At 47.3% G+C, this 22,884-nt stretch overlaps 1 protein-coding gene across 1 annotated transcript in view; it reads left to right on the forward strand.

The window, feature by feature from the left end:
* The window catches only part of Golga4 (golgin A4), an 81,744-nt gene extending 76,304 nt beyond the window's left edge, over positions 1-5,440 (forward strand). Inside the window, exon 25 of the mRNA XM_051202200.1 lies at positions 4,794-5,440. Within this exon, the coding sequence (XP_051058157.1) occupies positions 4,794-4,817 (24 nt within the window). The 3' untranslated portion in view covers positions 4,818-5,440. The remainder of the gene's footprint in view (positions 1-4,793) is intronic.
* The last annotated feature ends 17,444 nt before the right edge of the window (positions 5,441-22,884 follow it).

Consider the following 22,884-nt stretch of genomic DNA (forward strand, 5'->3'; position numbering starts at 1 on the left):
AGCCTCACGCATGCTGGAGCCCTGCGTCAGTGAGCCACAACCTCGGCCTTATGCTTAGTTCTGGCTTAGTCCTCTATCATTCCGGTATTGTTGGTCTCTTTCAGTCAGAACTTTTTAAATCTCCCAGGTTGGTCAGTCATCTTTAATAGCATTTTAGGTGAAGTCTTCCATGCATGCCAGGTGGAGCTGGAAAACAAATTCAAATAAAAATGACGCATAATAAAAAATAACGTATATGTAAAGGTGTGTTTAACTGAGAAAGTAGTTTTGACTGACATTATCAGAGTAAGACTCTATCAGATCACTTTTTTTAAAATGTTGCAAACAATTCAGAAAAAGTACTTAGAAAATCTTTCATAATCTTTAACATCTCCAATCTTGCCCCATGCCAAGATCACCTCTGTCAATAGTGTGGCCAGCCAGGAACGTGCCTCGAAATCCCAGCACTTAGGAGGCAGAAGCAGAGGAAGCGCACGTTCAAGGCCATTGTGAGCCACGAAGCAGGAGACCCAGAACAAACCCTGAACCGCTGCACTAATCTTTTCTTTGCTCAATTCACTGAGTGGTTTTCGGTTCTTAAAATCGCAGGCAGGAGATAACCACACACCTATTTTTTATGTGCATCTGCAAATTTTCCTGCAGAATACTAACCTTACTATGTTGTGTGTATTGAAAAACATTTTTCTAGTTCATGGCTTAATTTTACTACTTTTTTCTGACTTCATATTAAATATATACATATTTCAGACGTTTGTCACACCATCCAGAAATAGACTTGAGTTGTTGAGTCTGTTGTCCTACTGTTACTCTAAAGCAAACTGTAAAGCAAACCGTAAAGCTAGTTAATGATGAAGGATGATGTCACCTGAAATTAGGGCGTAGGATTTATTTAGAAGGTTTGCTGTAGTAAAAATGAACTGAGATGAATTTCTATTATGATGAAATTACAGCATGGTATATCATTCCTGCAAACCATCTTGACACTGTGTTGAATTGTAAGGGAATTATCCAGTGTTGAAAGTGATACTTTTTAGGAATAAGAATTCAGTGTACAGGTACACTGTGTTTCATATTCATCAATTTCCAAAAGTTTATGCTGGTAAACTGAAATTATGTAATCAAATTTTAATTTATACTATAATTATGAAAAAAAAATCTTTATAATATAACCTCCTGATTTACTGGCAGTTAAAATGCATTCTTAGCATGAAGTACATCTTTCAGCATTTAAACTTTTAAATGAAAATTGAAAGTAAAAACTTAGGACAGAGGAAGCATTACATAGTCCTTACGCTTTGCATGATGACCCTCAATTTGAAAACAACTTAAGTACTATCGGTAATTCTGTCCACTTCATATACACAATATAACCTATGACCTATTTGTCTGACAACTAACCCAACAAGCTTTTCCTCTTGGCTTTGTAGTTCCCTTCACCTCGCAGTGGCATCTTCTGATACCCTGAGTCTGTGCTTAGTAAGCGTGTGGTGAGTGGAGAGACATATGTCTTGTGTCTTTGGTACTGAAATCATGGATATTGCATGCAACTAACCATTTCACTGGGATTATTTTGTTCTTTTTAATGAACATGATTATGACATTGGGTTTATGTAATTGCTTTCTTTTGATTATGTTAAACAGACTGATATATAGACTAACAGCCACCAAGAATTGATGGCCTTACAAAGAATGGCATTTGAAATTACTACAGACTACTATAGAGAAATAAAGTCATTTCTAGATGTGCAGTGATAAAGTACAGTGTGTACCGTGTTTCGAATTCAGATGAAGAACCTAAGGTACTTCAAAGCCTAACTAGAATGATAGCTTAAAGAGATGAAAACTAATAAAGTTGATTAAAATAAGCACAGTTTCATTGCATCCTAGGATCACACAGCTTGATGCAGGGTAGCACATGCGTTCTGTAAATGCTCCTGGGCAGCCTAGTTTAATTGACTGTGGCTATTTCTGATAACATTTCATTACAGTGAAATGTAATTTTCTAAAATGTTGCCCATGATTTACTGTCTTCAGTGTTTAAGGGTTCCCAGCCTCACACGGTATGCAAGCCATTAACTTCCTTTAATATTGCCTTCAACATTTAGGGAACACATACACCTTGAACTTGGCTGTAATTTTTACAAAGAAATTTAATCACAATGACTAAGCCCTGGTTGTACTTGATGGTTTCTTTCAGACATGAACAAATTAGCAGGATTAAGTCTGAGACATAATCTTTTAAGGGTTTTAGAAATAATTACTTACCTTAAAAAGATTTGTTTGTTTTCATTTTATGTATCTGTGTGTTTGTCCACATGCGTAAGCGCCACAGAGGCCAGGAGAAGGCATGAGACCCTTGCAATTGGAGTTATAAGGCGGCTGTGAGCCATTGTGTGGATGTTGGGACCCGAACCTGGTCCTCTACGGTAGCAGCTGTGCTCCTAAGCTGTGGAGAATGTCTCCACCCCTCTGCTATTTAAGTTTTGTTTTGCCTTTTAAACTGCCTGCGTTGAGTGTCATTTAATTTGCTTGCATGGTTATCTAGAGCTGTCTCATTCCTGTCTCCATTACAGTGACTGGCAGTGCAGAATATGGTTTTATTAGGTTGCTGTGATAAGCCTTGGGGACAGCCTGTGGAATCACCTTCAGAGGCAGACAGAAATATGGCAGGGGACAGATAGTGTCACTTGCCAGACAGGAGTGTGTCTCCCTTCTATTCGGAACGGCAGGACTTGGCCTTCCCACAGACTCTCCACCCCTCTTCCAGAAACCCTTTCACAGCGCTTATCACAAGTGCTGGTGCAGACACGGGGTTTGGTGCTCCTGGGAGCGGGGTAAGCAAGGAAGGCAGTCCGTTACCCTGCTTGTCTCCTGGCGGATGGTGGGCAGGCCTTGACCAGCATTCGCCTCTGGCTTGGTTTGGTGTGGTTTGGTTTTTTTAGGCAGGGTTTCTCTGTGTAGCCTAGGCTGGGATCTTCCTGCCTCAGGCTCCCTAACGATGGGATTACAGGCATGTGCCATGAAGCCTGCCTGCAGTGAGCTTTATTTTGCTGAGTGGCCTCTGTTCTGATGTCAGAGATTAGGGTTAACTGGAGTGGATCTAGCCATGCAATCTCTGGGAGACAGTTTTCAAGTGGAAGTCGCGGTGAGCATTAACTATGGCTCGGGTGACGAGAGCATTAACTAGTCACCCACGAGAGTAATACGAGGGGACAAGATTACAGGTAACTTCACGGGCATTTGAAAGGAACTTTTTACTTCACGTAATAAAAGCCATGCTGGCATCTTCTAGTCAGAAACATAAGAAATAATAACAAGTTTATGAGACTTACATGGCTGGAGGCTGATATCTACCTAGTAAGTCAGACAGTAAGTACTGTGCCGCACAGAGCTGTAGATAGCTGCTCTCTCACACTGAAAACGCACGTCTCGGCTTAAAACTCTCAGACCCAAGCTTTGCTAAAATAATTGAGTCTGCCGTGCCTTTCCAGTTTCTCACTCCCGGTTTCTGTCCACATAGTTCCCCTTCTGTGCCTCGTTGACAGTGACCTGTAAACATCATGCTGGCAAGCATCTGACACTGCAAACACAGTGAATAAATGTGTTTTTAAGAAGAGGCTAGTCATACACAGTATGACTGTCACACTCAATAAATGTAATACTAAGATAGTACTAATATCTGATATTATACATAGCATTCAGATTTTCCCGGTTTTTAAAAATTAACTTTTATTTAAATTAAAAACAATTTTATGTGCTAATCCCGGTTCCCTTTCCCTCCCGTTGTCCCATTCTCCCACCAACCCCACATCCCACCCCCATCTACTCCTTAGGTGAGGCCTCCCGTGGGGGACAATTTTCCCATATTTGAATGAGATCTTTCATAGATATTTAAGACCCCAGGCTCCACCAGGAACATGCATTGCATCAAGTAGTCATGTGTTCTGAGGTCTCTTTCAAAGTGAGGTCTTGGCCGTTTTGCTCTCATAACATTGATGTAGTTAGTGCCTCTTTGACAACTGAATTTTGTTTCCTAGAGGTGTTTGAGCCATGGTTTCAGAACTGAAAAGGAGTGCCTGACCAGGATCCTCACAGCTCTCCATTGGGCTCTTGGCCAGCGTGATTGTTGAGCTGGCTTTATAAACGAACACTCAGACACCTTGGCCTTCCCCCTCTGAATGTCAGTGGACACTTGGGCTCCATACTTAACATTTTAAACAGCGTACTCCATCTGAGCACTAGTTTGTAGCATTTTAATCTAGGAGACTCTTAGGGAGATTCTGGGTTTGTGTCTCAGCGTTTTGTAAGTTCTAATGGACTTGGAGGTGAAATGTAGCCTTTTACCCCACAGAGCCATCACAATGCCATTTGTCTTCTTTTTTTTTTTTTTTTTTTTTTTTTTTTTTTGCCATGCATAACGTGAGAGAATTGTAGGATGTAGGAGAGCTGCGCCCAGGAACGTGGAACCGCCTCCTTCCTGAGCACAGTTTGAAGAGTCATGTCTGTGGGCTCTCCACACGGTGCAGGTGGTTCATGGTCAGGGCCTCAGCTTCAAAATCCCCGCTTAAATACTGTTCTCCGGGATTGCCCAATCAGTTTAAATTACTAGTAGGTTTTAGACGATTCCATCAGAAATCAATATTTCAAATGTTTTTACTTTTTTTTACTGTTATCTCTAGAGTGTTGATTTATTTTACCTTGAGAAACCAAACAATTCTCACAGAAGGTTGGCTATGAAGGCTTGTTTGTTTCTTATTTCACTCTGATTTCCTTCCCTTCCCTTTCCTTTTCAGTCATGGCTCCGGACTTCATCTTGAAGAAAGGGAACGTTGAAGCTGGCAACCGCCGCTGTCCCTGCTTGCGGTTTTTGAAGGAAGGTGATGTCTTTACGGGCCATTTTGTCATGAAGACAGGTACCCTGGCCCAGCCACAGATGTCCTGCTTTTGAAGCAGATGTTCTTGGTAGAGCAATGGTGATGGTTTTTCCTGGGAAGTCTCTGTGGGTTAGAGGCTCTTCTGACTGGCCTGGCCTGGCCACCCAGTGTCTCAGTTTTTGGTTTTTTCCCTCTTTCTAAAGAACTGCCTGTCTTCCTTATTTATTTTAGGGTGATTTTTTTCTTCTTCTTAAAGACTTGTGCAATATATTTTGAGGTGAAACCTAGTGAAATTTTTTTCTGACAAATTAGAGAATTTAATGGACTATTTCCCAGATTGATTTTTTTGAATATTTGCTAAAGCCTAATTCTTTAAGCTATGATAAGTCCCAAATGGCAGCACCTCATGTTTACCTAGCTTTTATACTGATATTATTTTTCAGAGGAAAAAAATACTACTGTAAATTGTAAATAGTCAATACATAGCCCTATTGTATGCAGACCTGTGACTGTTGGCCATGTCATCTCAGAGGATCAGATAAATAAAGTTTATTTCCTATATAATATTTCTCATTGTGCTTCTTCTTAGGTTGAAATCACTTCAGGCTGGTTAAGCACCCATGTTTCAGTGAAGTGAATGTAGAGAGCTATGGAGTGAGCTAACCAGGAGACACTAGGAAAGCTTTGTCTGGGTGTGTGTCCAGCATTAATATGAGCAACGGGAAAGGCGCGGACCCCGCCTCTGGTGTGTTGCAGGAGGACTCTGTAGGTGCTGGAGGTCACCTAAGCATAACATGACAGAGAAGCTTCTGGACACCAAGCTGTGGGAACTGCTAAGAAGGGGTCTCATAGCCTTCACGTTCCGGGGAACATGGTACTCAGACTCTTAGTTCTATAGAGCGCCTGCCTCAGATTGAACTTCAGTTGTCCAGCCAGTTGGCTAGCCTTGTTGGGGGTTCGTGCGCTATGATGAAGTGTGCTGTGGAGGAGGCCGGGCCACCTACACCCTACAACTGACTTCCCATGATTCTTTAGAGAGAGGACAGGAATCACACAGCCCCCCCCCCCCCCCCCCCCCGCCACACTTACCTAAATTGACAAGGTTGTGTCCCACTGAAGGGTTTCTGACAGTAATATGACTGTCTTTTTTTCATGCCTCTTTCCAGGGAGTAAGCGATGGCCTCTTCTGTGCGGTCAGTGTGACTTCTTGTAATTTGTCCTTAACCCGTTTGTGAACATACCCAAACATAAAAGCAGGGGCAGCCCTAGTCCTGAAATTCACCAGAAAACCAGTTCTACCATTTTGGCAGAATTTAATCAAGCTTTTATTAAGATACCAAATACTGACCTTGATGGAATTTGGTCAGGACCACCACCTGGGAGCTTTTCCAGCTGTATGGCCTGGAGACACATGTTGGCGGGGCTTATACCCACAGGCCACTGTAATTTCCCATGAGGCTTTGTCGTTATTTCCCAAGAACTCCAACTCCCAGAACCCCAGGAAGTTACCTGGGTTTGGGCAGGTGGGGCTTACAGGTTAGCTTCAGGTCTGACATGAGTTGGCAAAAATTTTCTATAATAGGACCAGCTAGTGAGCATATTTGGTCCCAGAGCCCTGTGCTTTTGTGTTGCAACTTCCTAAGTCCTTCGTTGTAGTCCGAGCAGCTCTAGATAATTCTTAAATGAGTGAACAAGGTGTGTTTCAATAAAACTTTATCTTATTTTTTATTGGATGTGTAGTGTCCATACATGAGTAAATGTGCTTGGATGTTTCACCTCCCGATTCTCTTCCCCTTTCCCTCCTAACAACGTGTACTCTCTTTTTAAAATTACAAATTCAATACCTACTGAGTCCGTTTAGTGCTGCCTGCATGTGCGTGGCCTTGGAGCAGACCGCCTCCCTTTCCCTGCCAGGCGATCCTCTGTGAGAAGCGGGGCTTCATGGGTCCCTCCCCATCCATGCTGGGGTCTTGGCTGGCTAGTTATCTAAATTGTTCTGTTATCAGTAAAAGTAGGAGTCAGTCAGACATCCGATAGCCCCCAACAGGTTTGATCTTGTGCAAGTCTTGTGCTTGTAGCCCCAGGGTTTGGGAGTTCATGGGCGCAACTGTGCTGTCATGGACTGTTTAAAATGTTATGTTCAGGGCTGGTGACAGGAGGTGGAGAGATGGCCCAGCCATTAAGAATATTTTCTAGTCCTGCAGAGGACGTGGGTTCAGTTCCCAGCACCCACTTAGTGGCTTGCAACCATCCATAACTAGTTCTGGGGGATCTGACACCCTCCTCTGACCTCCATGGGTCCCAGGGTATATATGCAGTCCACATGTATATATACAGACAAAACAGGGTTCGTTTCTAGGGTGTATTCTCCCGGCTCCTGGGGAAGGAGTCAGCCTGGGCTTGTAAGCATGGAGTGAAGAGAGGGTTAGCAGTTTACACGCAGAGGCTGCTTGCGAAGCTCAGTGACTCACAGGAGCATTGTCTCAGCTCGCCTATCCCCGTGAGAAGCGGGGCCTTTGGCTGTGCCTGATGTTAGCCCCTTGGGCCCAGGGAAGAACTCTCAACGTCGACAACACAGGTTGAGACTGGGAACTTTGTCTTCCATTCTCTGTACCTGAGAAACAAAAGTTGATAATGGCTGTGGGTGAGCTCCAGACCGCAGAGAGAACCTGCCGTCTCAGGGCTCAAGCCAGACCCAGCTCAGGCCCACATGCCTGAGTGAGCATTCTGAGTCCGTGCCTTTTTAGACATCATCTTCTAGTGGCTTTACCTAGATTTGAAGGGCCGAAGTACAGCCAAAGCATACCCATGGCAGCGGCAGGTGGGGACATCAGCAGGAAGGACACTGGCATACCCTGTGTGCCCACAGTGTCCCCTCCTTGGTTTGGAACATCTTTACTTGGGTTTTGTTCTTTAGAAAAGCTCAATGTTGAACACTTAATGATGCAACATAAGCACTTTAAAGTTTTAAAATTATTTCTTAGGTGAGCATGCAGAGAGTCACTGTACACGGGCCCCTTTTAACAGAATAAGCAGCCTGCAGTGCAGGCGGCCTCATCATTTTCCAGGTAGTTGATGGGCTGGAGAGGTGGCTCAGTGGCTACCCTGCTTTTGGAGAGGACTGGAGTTCGGTTCCCAGCACCCACATCAGGCAGCTCACGGCCACCTGTGACTCCAGATCCGGGGATCCAGCGCCCGTTCTGGCTTCTGTCATTGCCGCACACAAGCGCATGTGTGCACACACGGACACAGTCACATAGGTAAACATTCTTTCAAAAAGGTTTTGCAGTTGTTCACCTTGCTGCTGCAGGGAGGCATCTGCCTGCCCCTGTGCCGGATGGGCACACAGCTTGTGAAGAAGGAGCGTGTCCTGTACTCCGTCCGTCCCTGTCCTCCTGCCTCCACGCCAGGAGTAGGCAAGACACAGCATTTGTCACTGAATTCATAGTCTCATATAGAGGATGACATCCTGAATGTGACATCCGATGCAGCCATGGGACCAGGCTTCCAGGTTGTCGTCAGGTGAGTGTCCTTCACTTTGGGGGTGGCCAGGAAGGAAGTGCTTCTCTGGCTGCCCTTGAGGTTTGTAGTGGCCTGGTTCTTCACGCTTCTGCTTTGGAGTTTTTTGCAAGTACATACCTTGTTGTGGTTATCTCCCTTTGGATGGGCAGAGCCCCTTTCCCCACCCACCACCCTCAGGCTGGCCACAAGTGGACGGTACACATGTTCCACCCGAGCCCCTGGATGGGCCGGCCCTTCTCTGTTCCGCCACAGGACCGAGGTCTTGAAAGGAAGGGGGTGTCAGGGAGCGTGAAGGGCTTTGGTACTTAGGCATGCCCTTGTGAGAGCTGGGAGAACTGCAGGGCAGTGCCACCGTGTCCAGGCTCTAGCAGTTTGGCTGTGGTGCGTTTGGCATGCACTTCCCTGTTGCAGTTTCCCTGTCCAGCCAGGTCCCGCCACACATAAGCACACAAAGACTTATATTATTTTATAAACTGTTGGCCTACGGGTAGGGCTTCTTATAGGCTAGCTCTGTCTTAATTGGTAACCCATACAAATCTATGTACTTCTACTTGGCCTTATCTTAACAGCGGACACATGGTGCATCCCATCCTCCTGGTCTCTACATGGCGTCTCTCCGCGGTCTCCCTCTGCCTACATTTCCCAGGATTCTCCTCATCCCCTAGTCCCGCCTATCTTCCTGCCTCCATTGGCCAAACAGTGTTTTATTCATCAACCAATAAATATACACAGAAGGACATCCCTCCATCACTTGTATGGATGAGAAGTAAGTGCAGCAAAGAACTTGAGCAGGAACTACAGAAACATGGAGCTGATAGGCAGAGTCCTCTTGAAATTCAGTGGCTCACTGAGGAAATTCCTAGAATCATATGAGTATGAAAACAGACATTCACGGAAGCCTTTGGGACACATGTGCTGTGGGAAGAGTCGGAGCAGGAGAAACGAAGCGGTGAGGAGCAGGCCGATGGGGGAGGCCTGCATGCCACCAGGGCCATGGTGACGCCTGGGCCCAGGCTGCTGCCGAGGGCCGTGTCAGGGTCCATGGTCCAGCTGCAACTGGGGCCTGTGTCACCTCAAGAGGCCATAGGGATCGTTTGTGACAAAGTCAGACGGTCATGCTGAGCCAGCCCTGTCCTTTGCTGGCCCTGCCTCTCCCTGGAACCTGTAGCAAGAGAGCTGGCCCCAACCCTCATGTGCGAGCTGATGCTGCACTAGGGAGAGATGTCCCTAGCCCTCACCGCAGGAGAGGAAGAGCTGACCCTCAGGGCATGGGCATAGGGGAGCTGGATCTGTCCCTTTGCCTGAGGAGGGTGGCCCCAGTGACCTGGTCTGACCAGCTCAGCTCCCACCCAGGCCCACAGCCCAGGCCCGGGGCTGGCCCATCCTAACATCTACCCCATGTAGGACCTGCTGGAGTTTGTGAAGGAACTGGTCCTGTGGAATGAGACGTGCAGGACTCTGGGACTCAGGTGGTTTCAGGGCATCCCAGAGGAGTCTCAGTGGGCACCCAGTATTGACGGTGTAACGGAAACTAGGGGTCTTGAACAAGACCAATGACTCATTGTAATGTGCATTTGCTAGCAAAACTGATTGAACAAAAGCATATACTATGTGAACCTCTGCTCCCAATGCCACCAAGATGAATGAAGAGGAGTTGGAAAGGCTGGAAAAATGGAGCCGTGAAGAGATTTTCTGTTTTTGTCCTTGTTTTTGTTTGTTTGCTTGCTTTGTTTTGTTTTGGCTTGTTTCTTTTTTAATTTGCAGGATGAGGGGAGAATATAGGAGGGACTGGGAGGTAAGCAGAATTAGCATGCATGGTGTGATATTCCCAGATAATCAATAAAGAAATTATGTTTTTAAAGGGCGGGGGCAGCCTGGGACATATAGTTCCAGGCCATTCAAGGCTACATAGCAAGACCAGGCCTCAAAACAACAGAAAACAATTGAGAGAGAGTGCAAATGAATAGTGTCAATGATGACCTCTTAGCTTTTGAAAACTAAAAGCAAGGCAAAGGCCAGATTAGCTGGAGAAGGAACTGAAGGGAAAAAGCAAGGCAGAAGTCGATGACAGAGACAGAGGAATGATACTAATGATAATGACTAATGGCAAAACATTAGTCAAACCCAAAGCAAAAGAAGACATAAATTAATATCCTTAGAGATGAAATGGAGGGACAAAACAGAGACCAAGGAAATCCAGAGGGTCATTAGAGAAAAGGCTTGGAAATGTATATTCCTCAAAACTAAAATCTCTAGGGGGAAAAAAATGTATATGTTTCTAAATGTATCCATTACCAAAATGATGGCAAGAAGGTATAAACAAACACATTTATCTGCCAATGAGGTTGAAACTGAAGGAAGCCAGGCAGCATGGAGTCACATCGGAATTTAAGCACATGTTATGGAAGAATGGACATCTGTGTTCCTCCAAATATCCCTACATGGAAAGGGAAGGGGTAACATTAAACCTACTCTATGAAGCTGGCTTACTAACCTTCATCCCGCCATGCCCCTCCCATACACCCCTGCATCTTTGGGGACTTGCCCAGTCCTTGGCCTATACATATCAATGAGACCAGTCAGACCAAGGGACCATGGAGAGTAGGGACCTCTGTCCTCGCCACTGCTGAAGGCTTGAAGCTTGGCTAGGTAGATTCTTCACAAATCATATGAGTCTGCTTGAGGGCCACTACCCAGGTATCATGGACCAGCCTTGATTCCTATCATACCCAAGAGGAAATATTTATAATCTTAAAACACCATCTTGTACAGTCCAAGAACCTTCTACATCCTTGGAGACGTTGCCAGAATATGGGGACCCCAGGACATCAACGCCTTTCTTCCTCTGCCCTCTTCACACCACCAGTCCACCATCAAAGATGAATTCAGAGGCTGGCACTCTGTCCAGGAGGCGGGAAATGTCCTCTAGAAAGTTTGTACAGTGTCCATATCAGCTATGTGCATTGAGAGCCATTATAACTCCAGACACGAGCCACGTGACGATAAATGCACGAGCTTTGCTTTGTACTGAGATTGGGCCCAAGGCCTCACACACGCCAAACATAGCCACTGAGCTACATTCCCAGTCCTCTTTCTTACTTAGTTTTGAGACAGTCACTGAGTTGCCACACTTGAACTTGCCTTCAGCCTCAGCCTCCCAAGTAGCTGTGATTTACGGAAGAGTACACCATAACACAGCAAGGGGTTGGTGGAGTAAAGACTGGGGTTCGCCAGAGCCTAGGAGGTGGGTTACAGGGACGCAGGCTGCTGATGTTCCAGATGCAGAAGTCAGACGGATGACGAGAGCTGAAAGACATTGGTAAAGATGGAGAAGAACCTACTGGAGTTGGGTGCCTGAGCTGGCAAAGCGAGACACCAAGGTCAAAGGCCCCAAGCCCCCTGCAGAGCTCGTAAGAGAAAGAGGATGAGCTAGTGAGCACAGAGATCCGGAATGGAGTGGCAATGGCCGCTTCCTGCTCACGCAGTGGGACCTCTGAAACATGCCGTACCCACAGCCCCTTCTGTGCTAGCCCAGTGGCTTCCAAGATGGTATGGCCCAGTGCTCTACCATCACGCTGAGGAGTGGAGAGAGGTCAGAGTTCACAAGGTCTTGGGTGCACACCCTCCCTCCCCCCTCCTCCTGTGTCCCCTTCCTTCTGTACCCTCCCCCTCCCCCCCCGTTCTCCTCTCCCAGTTTCTCACCCTCCCTTCTCTCCTCCTCATCTCCCCTTCTCTTCCTCTTCCCCCGGACTCCTCCACAATCATTTCCACCCTGTTTGTCCTCCTTTCCTTACCTCGTTCCTCCTGTTTTCCTTCCACTTGGCTAAACATTTGTGTTCCTGTTTCCAGGGGCTGCACTGCAATTGCAACAGGGCACCGACAGAGGGCGCTGCTCTCCACGGAAAGAGCAAAGGTAAGCCTTCTCCAGTCAGTCTTGCCACACAGGCCTGTGGAAACCTCCTGAGGATGCAGAACTCCCTTTTAGCCGTATTTAAATCTTTGCAAAAAGTTTTAACTGAATATTACTGGATAATAAGGATGGCGCTTCAACAAGAACATGCTAAAGCGTCTGAAAACCAGGGCCTTGGGTCCTGTGGTAATATAACATTCCAACTGTAATGATGGTTGGAATCTTAGCTTAAGAGCAGTGGATGTGCTGGAATGTCTCAATTATAGACAGTGTCGGTGTGGGGGCACTCGAGTATGCCAAGAGTAACAGTTCTTGCCTTGGAAACGGCCGCTGAAAAACGTTAATCCTCTGAAGTGTGTCCCTGGCCACTCTATCAGGGCTTGTCCAGGCTCACTTGCTTTCGCTTTCACTGCATCTATGGGCAAGGAGCCTCGGTCATCAGACAGGTCTGGAAGTGGCCAGAAGCTAGATGGCCACAGAGAAGGCAGGAATTGAATCCCAATCCAGACCGGCCTAAGCTTGTTGCCATGGCAACCTGGTAGGGGTCTGAGGGTACAAGTTGAGAGTGCACAGCATCTTCAGGCCTAGGTTGGGGTACCACACTGTATCGTTTTCTACAATCTGTCGAGCAGAGCAAGCTTGAAGGCTAATCCAGAATCAAAGGCTGGGGAAGCTTGCAGCCAGTCCTTGATGATAAGAAGTGTGGGTCCGGGAAGGGAGAAACTCCATTTTTACAAAGACTGGCTGCACTGGACTAATTAATGTGCAGTCCACTCCAGTATGAAGTCATAAAAGTGCGAGATCTTCCTGCTCCCACTCATGCTTTCCGGTGTGTGTAGGCTGCGGACTGTGGCTCCGCTTTGTGGCTGTGAGCCAGGCTGCCTGTGTAACCTGTGCGTCACATAGAGAGGTGTCCTGGAAGCCCTCAGAGGCATGCCTTTGCTTAAGGGCTGTCTGATTCTCCCTGGTCTAGTTGTTGCTCATTGGCAAGGCTTCAGCCATTCACATCTAACCCTACTGCTGATTAATGGAGACGGTCTCACTTTATTGTCCCTCTGTGGAGGCTTGTCTCTGGTGGCAGGGCTGGAAGCCACTCACAAGTCTGTGGCCATCTATGGGCAAAGCCGGAGCCCTGCTGTGCTCATTCAGAGACTACTGTGTCTAGGAGCAGGAGTAGTGTCCTGCATTGTGAGCTTGGCCAACACCACCCCAACATCTGTGACTGCCTCCTTTCTCTTCATTTCTAGTGTGTGCGCGCGTATGCATGTGTATGCGTGTGTGTGCGTGCATGCATGCGTGTGTGTGCGCGCACGTGTGCGTGTGTGTATATTCACAGGGGTGCAGGCCTGGTCTCCCCCTGGCCTGCATCTTGCTGACTGAGCTGGGCTGGCTGGCCAGCAAGCCCCAGGCGTTCACTTGTCTCCGCTTCCGCGGTGCTCGCACTGAAAATGCACACCACGGTGCTTGGCTTTTTTTATGAGGGTTCTGGGGATCAGACTCAGAGCATCAAAGGATTTACAGACTCAGTCATCTCCCAGGATCTTCATTTTTATTAAGCAGAAGGTCAGACCTCCTTGTCCTCTGTTTTCCTTCTTTCCCAGGCCGTTGCATCAGCACGTGAGTATGATGCCGTCCATTGCTTCTGCCTTACGTGGTTGACTGTCTCTACACTCCCCACTAGAGAACAAAAGATGAGCGCTAAGCAAACGGCCATGTTTGCAGCGGCCTTTCATCTCCAAGTCAGTAACTCCTCTCCTCTGTCTCTGCTCTTGGCAAAACCAATGCCAAGGCCAGTGGGCATTCTCTGTGGTCAGCTGATTCTCCACAGTGGCCTTTCCGCTGGAAAAGCTCCCTCATCTGGTGTGAAGGTTCATCTTCACTGTCAACTAGACTGCATTTGGAGTCACCCAGGAGACTCGCGTCTGAGGTACCTGTGCGGATGTTTCCAGAGACGTTAACTTTGAATGCGGCAGCCACGCACCAGCATTCATCTCTTTGCGTCTTGAGAGCAGATGTAACATGACCAGCTGCCTTCCCCACCGTGACGGATGCATCCTCAAACCACGTGAAAGGGAGCCCTCCCTTGCTAGGTGTCGAGCCATGTCTAGCCGCTGTAAACAGATTTTTCTTCGGCACCAGCTTGCATAAAACAGCATGGAGACTTACTATTCATTATGAAAGCCTGGCCTTAGCTTGGGCTTGTTCCTAACTACTTCTTGTAACTTAAATTAACCCATCCATATCGTCTAATATACGCCCTTTTGCGTGGCCTTTACTATGTACTGCCCAGCCTGCTTCTTTCCAGAGTCCTGTGTCTGCCCGTAAGTCCCACCTACACCCCCTGCCGTTACACTAACCACAGCAGTGCATTTTCACACAGTCTGCAAGTATCCCACGACAGGCCACAGTACTAAGGAAAATAATGGCGCCTGGCTCCTGCCTCCCCTACTGGATGGTTCACACCCATATCCCTGGCCATTGACTACTGAAGGACCTCAATCCTTTCCTCTTCAGAACACGATCCATCCCCTCTCATGGCTGTATGCCAATGACTTTATGACTGTGCGTGTAGCCTACCCCGCCCCAGCCCCCTCACTCACACTCACATGTTAGATGCATGTCTAACATCTGCAGCCGGACGGAGGTCAGACCAGACTCAAATGGGGAGCTCCCAAGCCTGAACCCCGAGTGTCTTATCACTGCTGTTCCTCCCATGGTGGCTTCCATGCCACTGGGATCTCTCCCTTCCCTCCACACTGATTGTGGAGTTCTGTAGCTTTACCTTTAGTTCTACACTGGACCTTAGCCAAAAGGCCAAGGAACCACACTCTCGGTTCCAGAGTATGCACTCGGTATCCAGGGACGTCTGAGCAGGGTTCACTAGACACTAGAATTAAATCTGGACTTCCAACTGTTAGAAGCAACACAGTTCTCCATGTAAAGATGTGGATTTTCCTGTAAGCCCTTGACCTACAAGGATTAAACGGAGCATCTCACAGCAATGGCCGATGCTCTGCAAGTGCCAATATTGTTAATATGATGCAACGATTTCTCAGTTATGTGACTTTAAAAATGGTTATAACTAAACATGCATGTTGTGGGGGTGGTAAGTGTGGGTGCCCGTGGAGGCCAGAGCAAGCATGCATCCCTAGGAGCGGGAGCTACAGGCAATTGTGAGTTGAGCAGTGCGGGCTCTGGAATTCAAATTCTGGCCCCTGATAGGATATTGCTGGTCCCTCTCTCCAGCCTCCTTTGTATGACTTTTTACAAATCCTATGCCCTCACTTTGATGTTTCTATTCTTAACTTCGGTATCCAGCTTCTAAAGGAGACAGCCTGATGACGTGGCCCAGCCCTCTTCAGCCCTTAGGCTGCAGACGTGTCTCACCGCACCGTGTTGGGGACTGCAGCTGGACCCATCCCATGTTACTCTAATGCTTCCCAGCTCTCGTCTTCAGGTGCTGTGTTACACATCTGTACCAAGCTGCCTTCCACGTGGAGACAATGACAACCAGAAAGTCATAAGCTTTGCAGAAGGGGCCCCAAGCTGGCATGAGTGATGAAGAGGTTAGTGTGTGTCTGAACTTTTCACACGAGTACTGGAAGCATACAACACAAAGAATAACAAACAGGCAGGCAGGCTAATTTGGAGCACATGGGACTGGAGGCCCGTCAGCATTTCAACAGCCCCCCCTCTCTGCCTCTGGGCTTCCGAAGCCAGAAATAAAGGTTCGTTTCTGCAAGGGTGGTGGACTAAGCCTTGCAAGGTCCCACGGTAGTCTGCCACAGCCATTTGCCACTTACTTCTGACTGCAACTGACTTCTAAAAGGCAAAATAAGAGCAAACGCCCAAGACACCGGGAAACCGCATTAGAGAGGCGGGCGCAGCCAGTGTGAGGCAGAGCCTGGGCCACGTGCCGGTCTGTCGTGTCCTGTCAGCCACCGAGGTGGCAGAAGAGGGTGGAGGAAATCGCACAACACGCAGCTGTAGTAGCAGCCAAGCCGAGGCTTAACGTATGTGTGGTAAACTGCACATAATCCGGGGCTATGGAGATGTCTCAGTGGGGCAAAGGCACCAGCTGCACCAGACTGGCAAACCGAGTTGGATCCCTGGACTCTGTAAGCAGAGTCCACAGAGGGTTCCCCTGATCACCTCACATGTGGTCTAGCCTCCTGCTTTCTCCCACCTTCCAATAACCCTGCCATGCTAGAGATCTATCAGTATGTTAGCCAAAGCTGGCGCTTCAGAGCGTGAGCCATGTTCGAGATCTAGCAGGACGTTACCCCCAAGACTCTGCCTTTCAGCTCATGAGCCATAGCCTCGAGATGGGGAGGGTTCTTCAGAGCCAAACTGTAGCATCCAATGGGGGTTCCCCCATACTTTGGGTTCAAGCCTTTTGTTAGAAAATGGTTTGCAAAGATTTTTTTTCTCTGGGTCTGGCTTATATTTTCATTTCTGTCTAAAGAGTAAAAGCTTTTGATTCCGTTAAGTCTTATTTGTACTCCACATTTCATAAACTGTACACTTTAAAAAAATCTTAGTTACATTCTGGAGTTTTCTTTGGTGTGGTGGTTAATAATGTCAATGTGGCAGGATCTAGAATCATCTGGGAGACAATGTCTTTGGGGGGATTTCTAGATTGGGGTGTTAAGACCCATCCTAAATATGGGTAGCTCTACTCCGTGGGTCTCTGATGGAGTAAGGAGGAAGTAAGCCAAATGCAAACATTCACCTGACTCTCCCTGGTTCCGGGGGGAAAGGGGATAGCAATGTGAACAGTTGCTACAAGCTCCAGCCTTCATGCCTCCCTGCCTTGGTGCACTATACTCTCAAACAGGGGGCTAAATAAACCCATTTGTGCTTAAACTGCTTCTGTCTGGTGTTTCATCATAGCAGTGAGAAGAGTAAAGGATACTTTCATCTTGATAATGCCACACAAATTTACCCCTTTTACTGCTTAGACTGTATGTCAATCCCCTCCGCCGCCCCTCCCCCCCCCCTTACCAATTGTTTAATCTTTAAGCTAAGAGCCATTCATTGTGCTGGAGTGTGGTGATCTCGTGTCTTCCTGAGAATACTAACTGGTCAGACCCACACAGTCTCTTAGCCCTGTGTCCTCAGGAGTAAGTTTTGTGTTGGGTACGATCTCTGTTGCATGGAGTTGCATTTCCATGGCTTGCCCTTCTTGGTGTTTCTTAGGCAAGGAGTCATCTTGGCACACAGGGCCTAGTCCAGGTGGCAGAGGACACAGAGTATTGATCCAAAAGTGCCTCCTCTGGCAACTAGTCCCTCGGCCACTCTGGCCTGGTTTCTGGTACCTATAGGCTGTCTCCAAGCAAGAGTCCTTCCTGTGTGCGCTTCAGTACAGGACCCTTTAAAAGCTAGGTTCTACCGCCCTTCATTTGTCAGGGCATCTCACGGAAACGGTCCAGTCTTCCAACGTGACTGTGGCTCAGAACCTCATCTCATCTCATTTCCCGAGAGACTCATGGTGGGAGGGAAGGGCTACAGCTGATGTGCATTCCCGTAACACAAATGGAAGCTGGACACAAGGGTAGCACCCACAGTCCACGTGTGCAAAATACACATTCCATAGGCCAGTGTGAAGTTTGTAATTTATGCCCCTGTGTGTGTGCGTGTGTGCGTGTGCGCATATGTTTGTGTATGTCTCTCTCTCTCTCTCTGTGTGTGTGTGTGTGTATGTTTCTGCCCAGGGTGTGTGTGTGTGTGTGTGTGTGTGTGTGTGTGTGTGTGTGTATGTTTCTGGTACCAAACCCAGGGCCCTGATCATGCAAAGCAAGCACTATGCCACTGAGCTACATCCCTGCCCTGGTTTGATGCTGGCCTCTTTTAATTGTTCAAGGAGATGATTCCAACCCTGCGCAGGGGCCCAGTGACTTGTCATGACCTGGGAGGGGCTGACACAGGCACAGACAGAAAAATAAATGGAATTGGGCTGTCTAGGTACTTTCCAAAAAAATGTTTTCAATTCTAAATCAACTCCAAGTTAAGCATATTTGAAAAATGAAAATAATCCTAAAATGTCACAATCAGGAAAGTCATTTAGATAAGATAATAGTCAGAGAGAACAGTAAGGGCCTCGGCCGTCAGACCCACGTGGGCCGTTCTTCGTGAAGTTCTTGGCAACATGAGTGGTCATAGTATCAGTTGTTCATATTTAAATACTTTTTATGTATATGATATATGAATATGTGTGTGTGTTTATATGTATGTATAATATCAGTTGCCTTCCTTACTTTGTCATTCTCTACCTTAGTTTTTTTTGAGATGGGGTCAAGACTATACTTTCAGGGATAATTTCTTTTTCTTTTCTTTCTTTTTTTTTTTTTTTTTTTTTGAGACAGGGTTTCTCTGTAGCTTTGGAGCCTGTCCTGGAACTCACTCTGTAGACCAGGCTGGCCTCCAACTCACAGAGATCCACCCGTCTCTGCCTCCCGAGTGCTGGGTTTAAAGGCGTGCGCCACCGCTGCGCGGCTCTCGGGGATCATTTCTATAGCTCGTTTTTGAGCTAGGGTCTCACACTGAACTTGAAGTGTACCAGCTGACCTAGAGTAACTGCCCAGCAAGCCCCACGGATCCTCCTGCCTCTGCCTCCCCAGCGCAAGGGTTACAGGTATGTACCACCACACCCAGCTCTTTATAGGTGCTGGACTCAATCCTCAGTGCTCTCTCGAAGCAAGCACTTCACTCACTGAGCCTTCCCTGCAGCCCCGTAGCTGTCTTTATTATGACCTTCTGTTATTTTAGCTTCGCTTGTCAGGTTGACACACTTGGGAGGAGAGAGCCTCGGGTGAGGAATCGCCTCCATCATCTTGGCCTGTGGGTGTGTCTATGGGAGCATTTTCTAAATGGCCAACTTGATGTGGGAGGGTCCAGACAACTGTCAGCGAGGCCATCTCCAGGAAGATGGGTCTGGGTGGTATAACAAAGGCACAAGCAAGCCCGTACACAGCATTTCTCTGTGCCCCTGTTTACTTCCTGCCTCCTTGACTTCCTCAGACGATGGACTATATAGCCTGTGAGCCAGACACATCCTTTCCTCCCCACGTTGGTTTTGGGCATGGCGTTGACCACGGCAGCGAAGATGAAACTACAACACCCTCTGTGTGACTCTGGTTGCGGTGTCTGCTCTGTTTAGCACCCTTCACAACTGAGGGACCACCATTGTTATCTTCCTGCAAAGGCTTAAGTAAGGTGTAGCAATGAGCCCTGGGCCTGGCCGTCAGTGATAAAGCAGGACTTTGCCTCAGGCCTCAAGTCTCTCAGGCAATCTCTGCATCAGTCCCTTTACCACAGAGCCATTCCCACGACAGGAGGCATTAGGACCGTCCCCCTCAGTTCCCATGTACCTGACTCAGATGGCTGTAGAAATATGTCTGTTACAAGGCTCTCACCATCTGCCCCATGCTGTCTTCACCAAGGCAGAGAGACCCACACACCGCTCTGTGTTTCTTTACAGGGTTTGTTTAGTCTGGTCCTGACAGCTACCTAACGAACAGGATGCCCTGTTTACAAATGGGGAGACTGAGTCCTGTACAGCCTATGCTCTCAAGGTCAATACTGATGCTATCAACTGAGTATGTGTTTCCTCAACACAAGCATACACACACACACACACACACACACACACACACACACGCACGCACCTGAGGACACCAGAAGCGACCACCTGCGGGCCTTTACAGGTAGGGTCCTCTTGGCTCCTATCTCGGGCGAGAAATTTGATTTATGCTGTGTAGTGTAGGCACCGTGCAGTGTTTTGTGATGGCGGCCTGAACTGGCAAATACACCTGCCTGGTCACTGGGCTCATTGTTACTCTCCACCCTAAGCTGTCTTGAAAGTTATGCATCCTCCAAGTTACAAGGTGATTACATCCCAATAAATCCATGGAAAGCTAAAAACCCCTGAAGTGGGGACTGTGTTCATCACATTTGTTATTCTGGATATCAGGGCTCCTCCTCACCCACCTTAGACACCCCAGAACACACGAATTGTCCAACATAAAACTTACGACAAAGGCACCGAGTTTTGCATGAGGAAAAGCAAACCATTTGTAAGGGAACATGTTCACACTATCATAAAGTTAAAAAACAAAACAAAACAAAAACCCCTAAATGCAAATGAGGAGTGCTTTTTAAATCTACCTATCACACAGAGGTGTGTGACTATCCTAACATCAGTGTTCATCACTCAATGCAGTTTTACTATCTGTGGGTCTCTGAGCCAGGAAACAGTTCGGGAAAGTTACACCCAAGAGCAACATTGGCTTTTGCGTACCTCAGTGGGAAAGTATTTCCTTCAGTCTCTGCCCGCTATTCACGTTGAAGACTTGGCGGCAGGATTTACCTTCCTCTTGAACTTATCAGGCTTCAAAACACATGGAAGTATCATTTGTGTTGTGTACAAAAATATAATTCAGGTGGTATTTGAAGACTTCGGCTTTAAGAGGTGCATGGCCACATGCCAATCACTTAGAGGGTGGGTTGCCCCACGAATGATCTAGAAGACCTTTCTCTTTTCCTCTCCTCCTCCTGGAGCCGTCTGGATACGGACCATTTCCCTTCTTGCACATGCTGTTGGCTGGCCTCTTCCTCAGCTCTGCTGGCACAATGAGCCCTTCCACAGAAGCCAGGACTGTAGGGCAGGGCTGGCCAAGAGGCTGCTCACCGTGGTTACTCTAGCTCTGCCTGCTTCCGATGTCCAGAGAAGCCCAAGGTTTCTTCTCGGTTGCAGAGTAGATAGTTGGCTTTGCACGCACTGATTCCAGTGCTCCTCTCCCTTCGTCGCTTTATATCCACCCCCCCCTTGGGTTCGAGGACAGAGTTTTACCACATAGCCCTGACTGGCCTGGAATTCATTATGTAGAGCAAGATGGCCTGAAACCTACAGTTATGGATGGATGGATGGATGGATGGATGATAGGTGGACAGATAGATAGATGGAGGAAAGATAGATAGGCAGTCTCAACTATGATCATTGCCTCTTACTTTTCTATCACTATAATAAAATACTATGACCAAGGCAACTTATAGGAAGGAAGGGTTTAGTTGGATTTATGGTCCTAGAGGGATAAGGAATGCTCCAAGAGGCATAGTGACAGAAGCAGGAATCCAAGGGCTCACATCTCGAACCAAACCGAGAAGCAGAGAGCAAACTTGAAATGCTGCTCAAAGTCTGCCCCAGTGATATATGTCCTCCATCAAGGCCACACCTCCTAAACCTACCCCAAACAGTGCCACCAACAGGATCTCAAATGCCTGCGACTATGGGGGACTTCCCATTCAAACCATCACCCATGGCAAACACGGTAAATTCCGTCTTCCTCATTATGTGCTGCATGCGTGTAGATGCAGTTTGCACAAACAAGGTCAGATTGAGTGTGTTATTTGAGGGACTTTAGTTTACTCAGGTATGCTGCAGGTGTCTGCTTGTAGGTATATCGGGCTGTGCGCTGTCCTTTAATAACACACCTACTGAACGTGCTGATCTCAACAGCAAGTAGCTGCACTACAGACTACAGTGTGTGTCCACACAGCCTAATTGCTGAGTTCTTTGGCTAACCACATAGAATACCTGTGTGGGCCCTATGAGCAGGATGGACCTACCTGTGGAGCCTGCTTTTGTGGCTGGACTAGAATTGTAAGAGGTTGTTTTAGGTAGGTCTGGAGTGTTTATAAAGATAGTCTGATCTGGCTTCACATTCCAGAGTCCTACATATACTCTGGCTCCCCTTTAAGGGTTTGAAATAGGAGCTGGGGAGATGGAGGCCGGAGGGCCCCTGAGACTCATTGGCCAGCCAGCCTAGCCCAGTTAGACAGCTCCAAGCCAGGGAGAAGATAAGGTGCACAGTGCCTGAGGAATGACATCCAAGGTTGTTTTCTGGCCCCCCCCACACAAAACACACATACACACACACCACACACACACCACATACACACACAACACACACACACAACACACACAACACACACACACAACACACACTCATCACATACACACCACACACACAACACACACATACACATAACACACACCACACACACAACACACACACACAAAACACAATACACACACAAAACACAATACACACACAAAACACACACAACACACACTCATCACATACACACCACACACATACACATAACACACAACACACACACAACACACACACACAAAACACAATACACACACAAAACACACACAACACACACACAACACACACTCATCACACAACACACACCACACACACCACACACACAACACACACACACAACACACACAAAACACAATACACACACAAAACACAACACACACTCATCACATACACACCACACACATACACATAACACACTCACCACACACACAACACACACACACACACACAAAGGACAATACACACACAACACACACACACCACACACACACAAACACATACAACACACACACAACACACACACATAAACACACAACACACACATGTGTGCACATGTGCATACAATTTGAGATAAGGTGAAGCTTCCTCATAAGCAATGGGGTTATTGTATGATTAAGTTATT

The sequence above is a fragment of the Phodopus roborovskii genome, unplaced genomic scaffold (genome assembly GCF_943737965.1).
Source record: "Phodopus roborovskii unplaced genomic scaffold, PHOROB, whole genome shotgun sequence".
Taxonomy (NCBI): domain Eukaryota; kingdom Metazoa; phylum Chordata; class Mammalia; order Rodentia; family Cricetidae; genus Phodopus; species Phodopus roborovskii.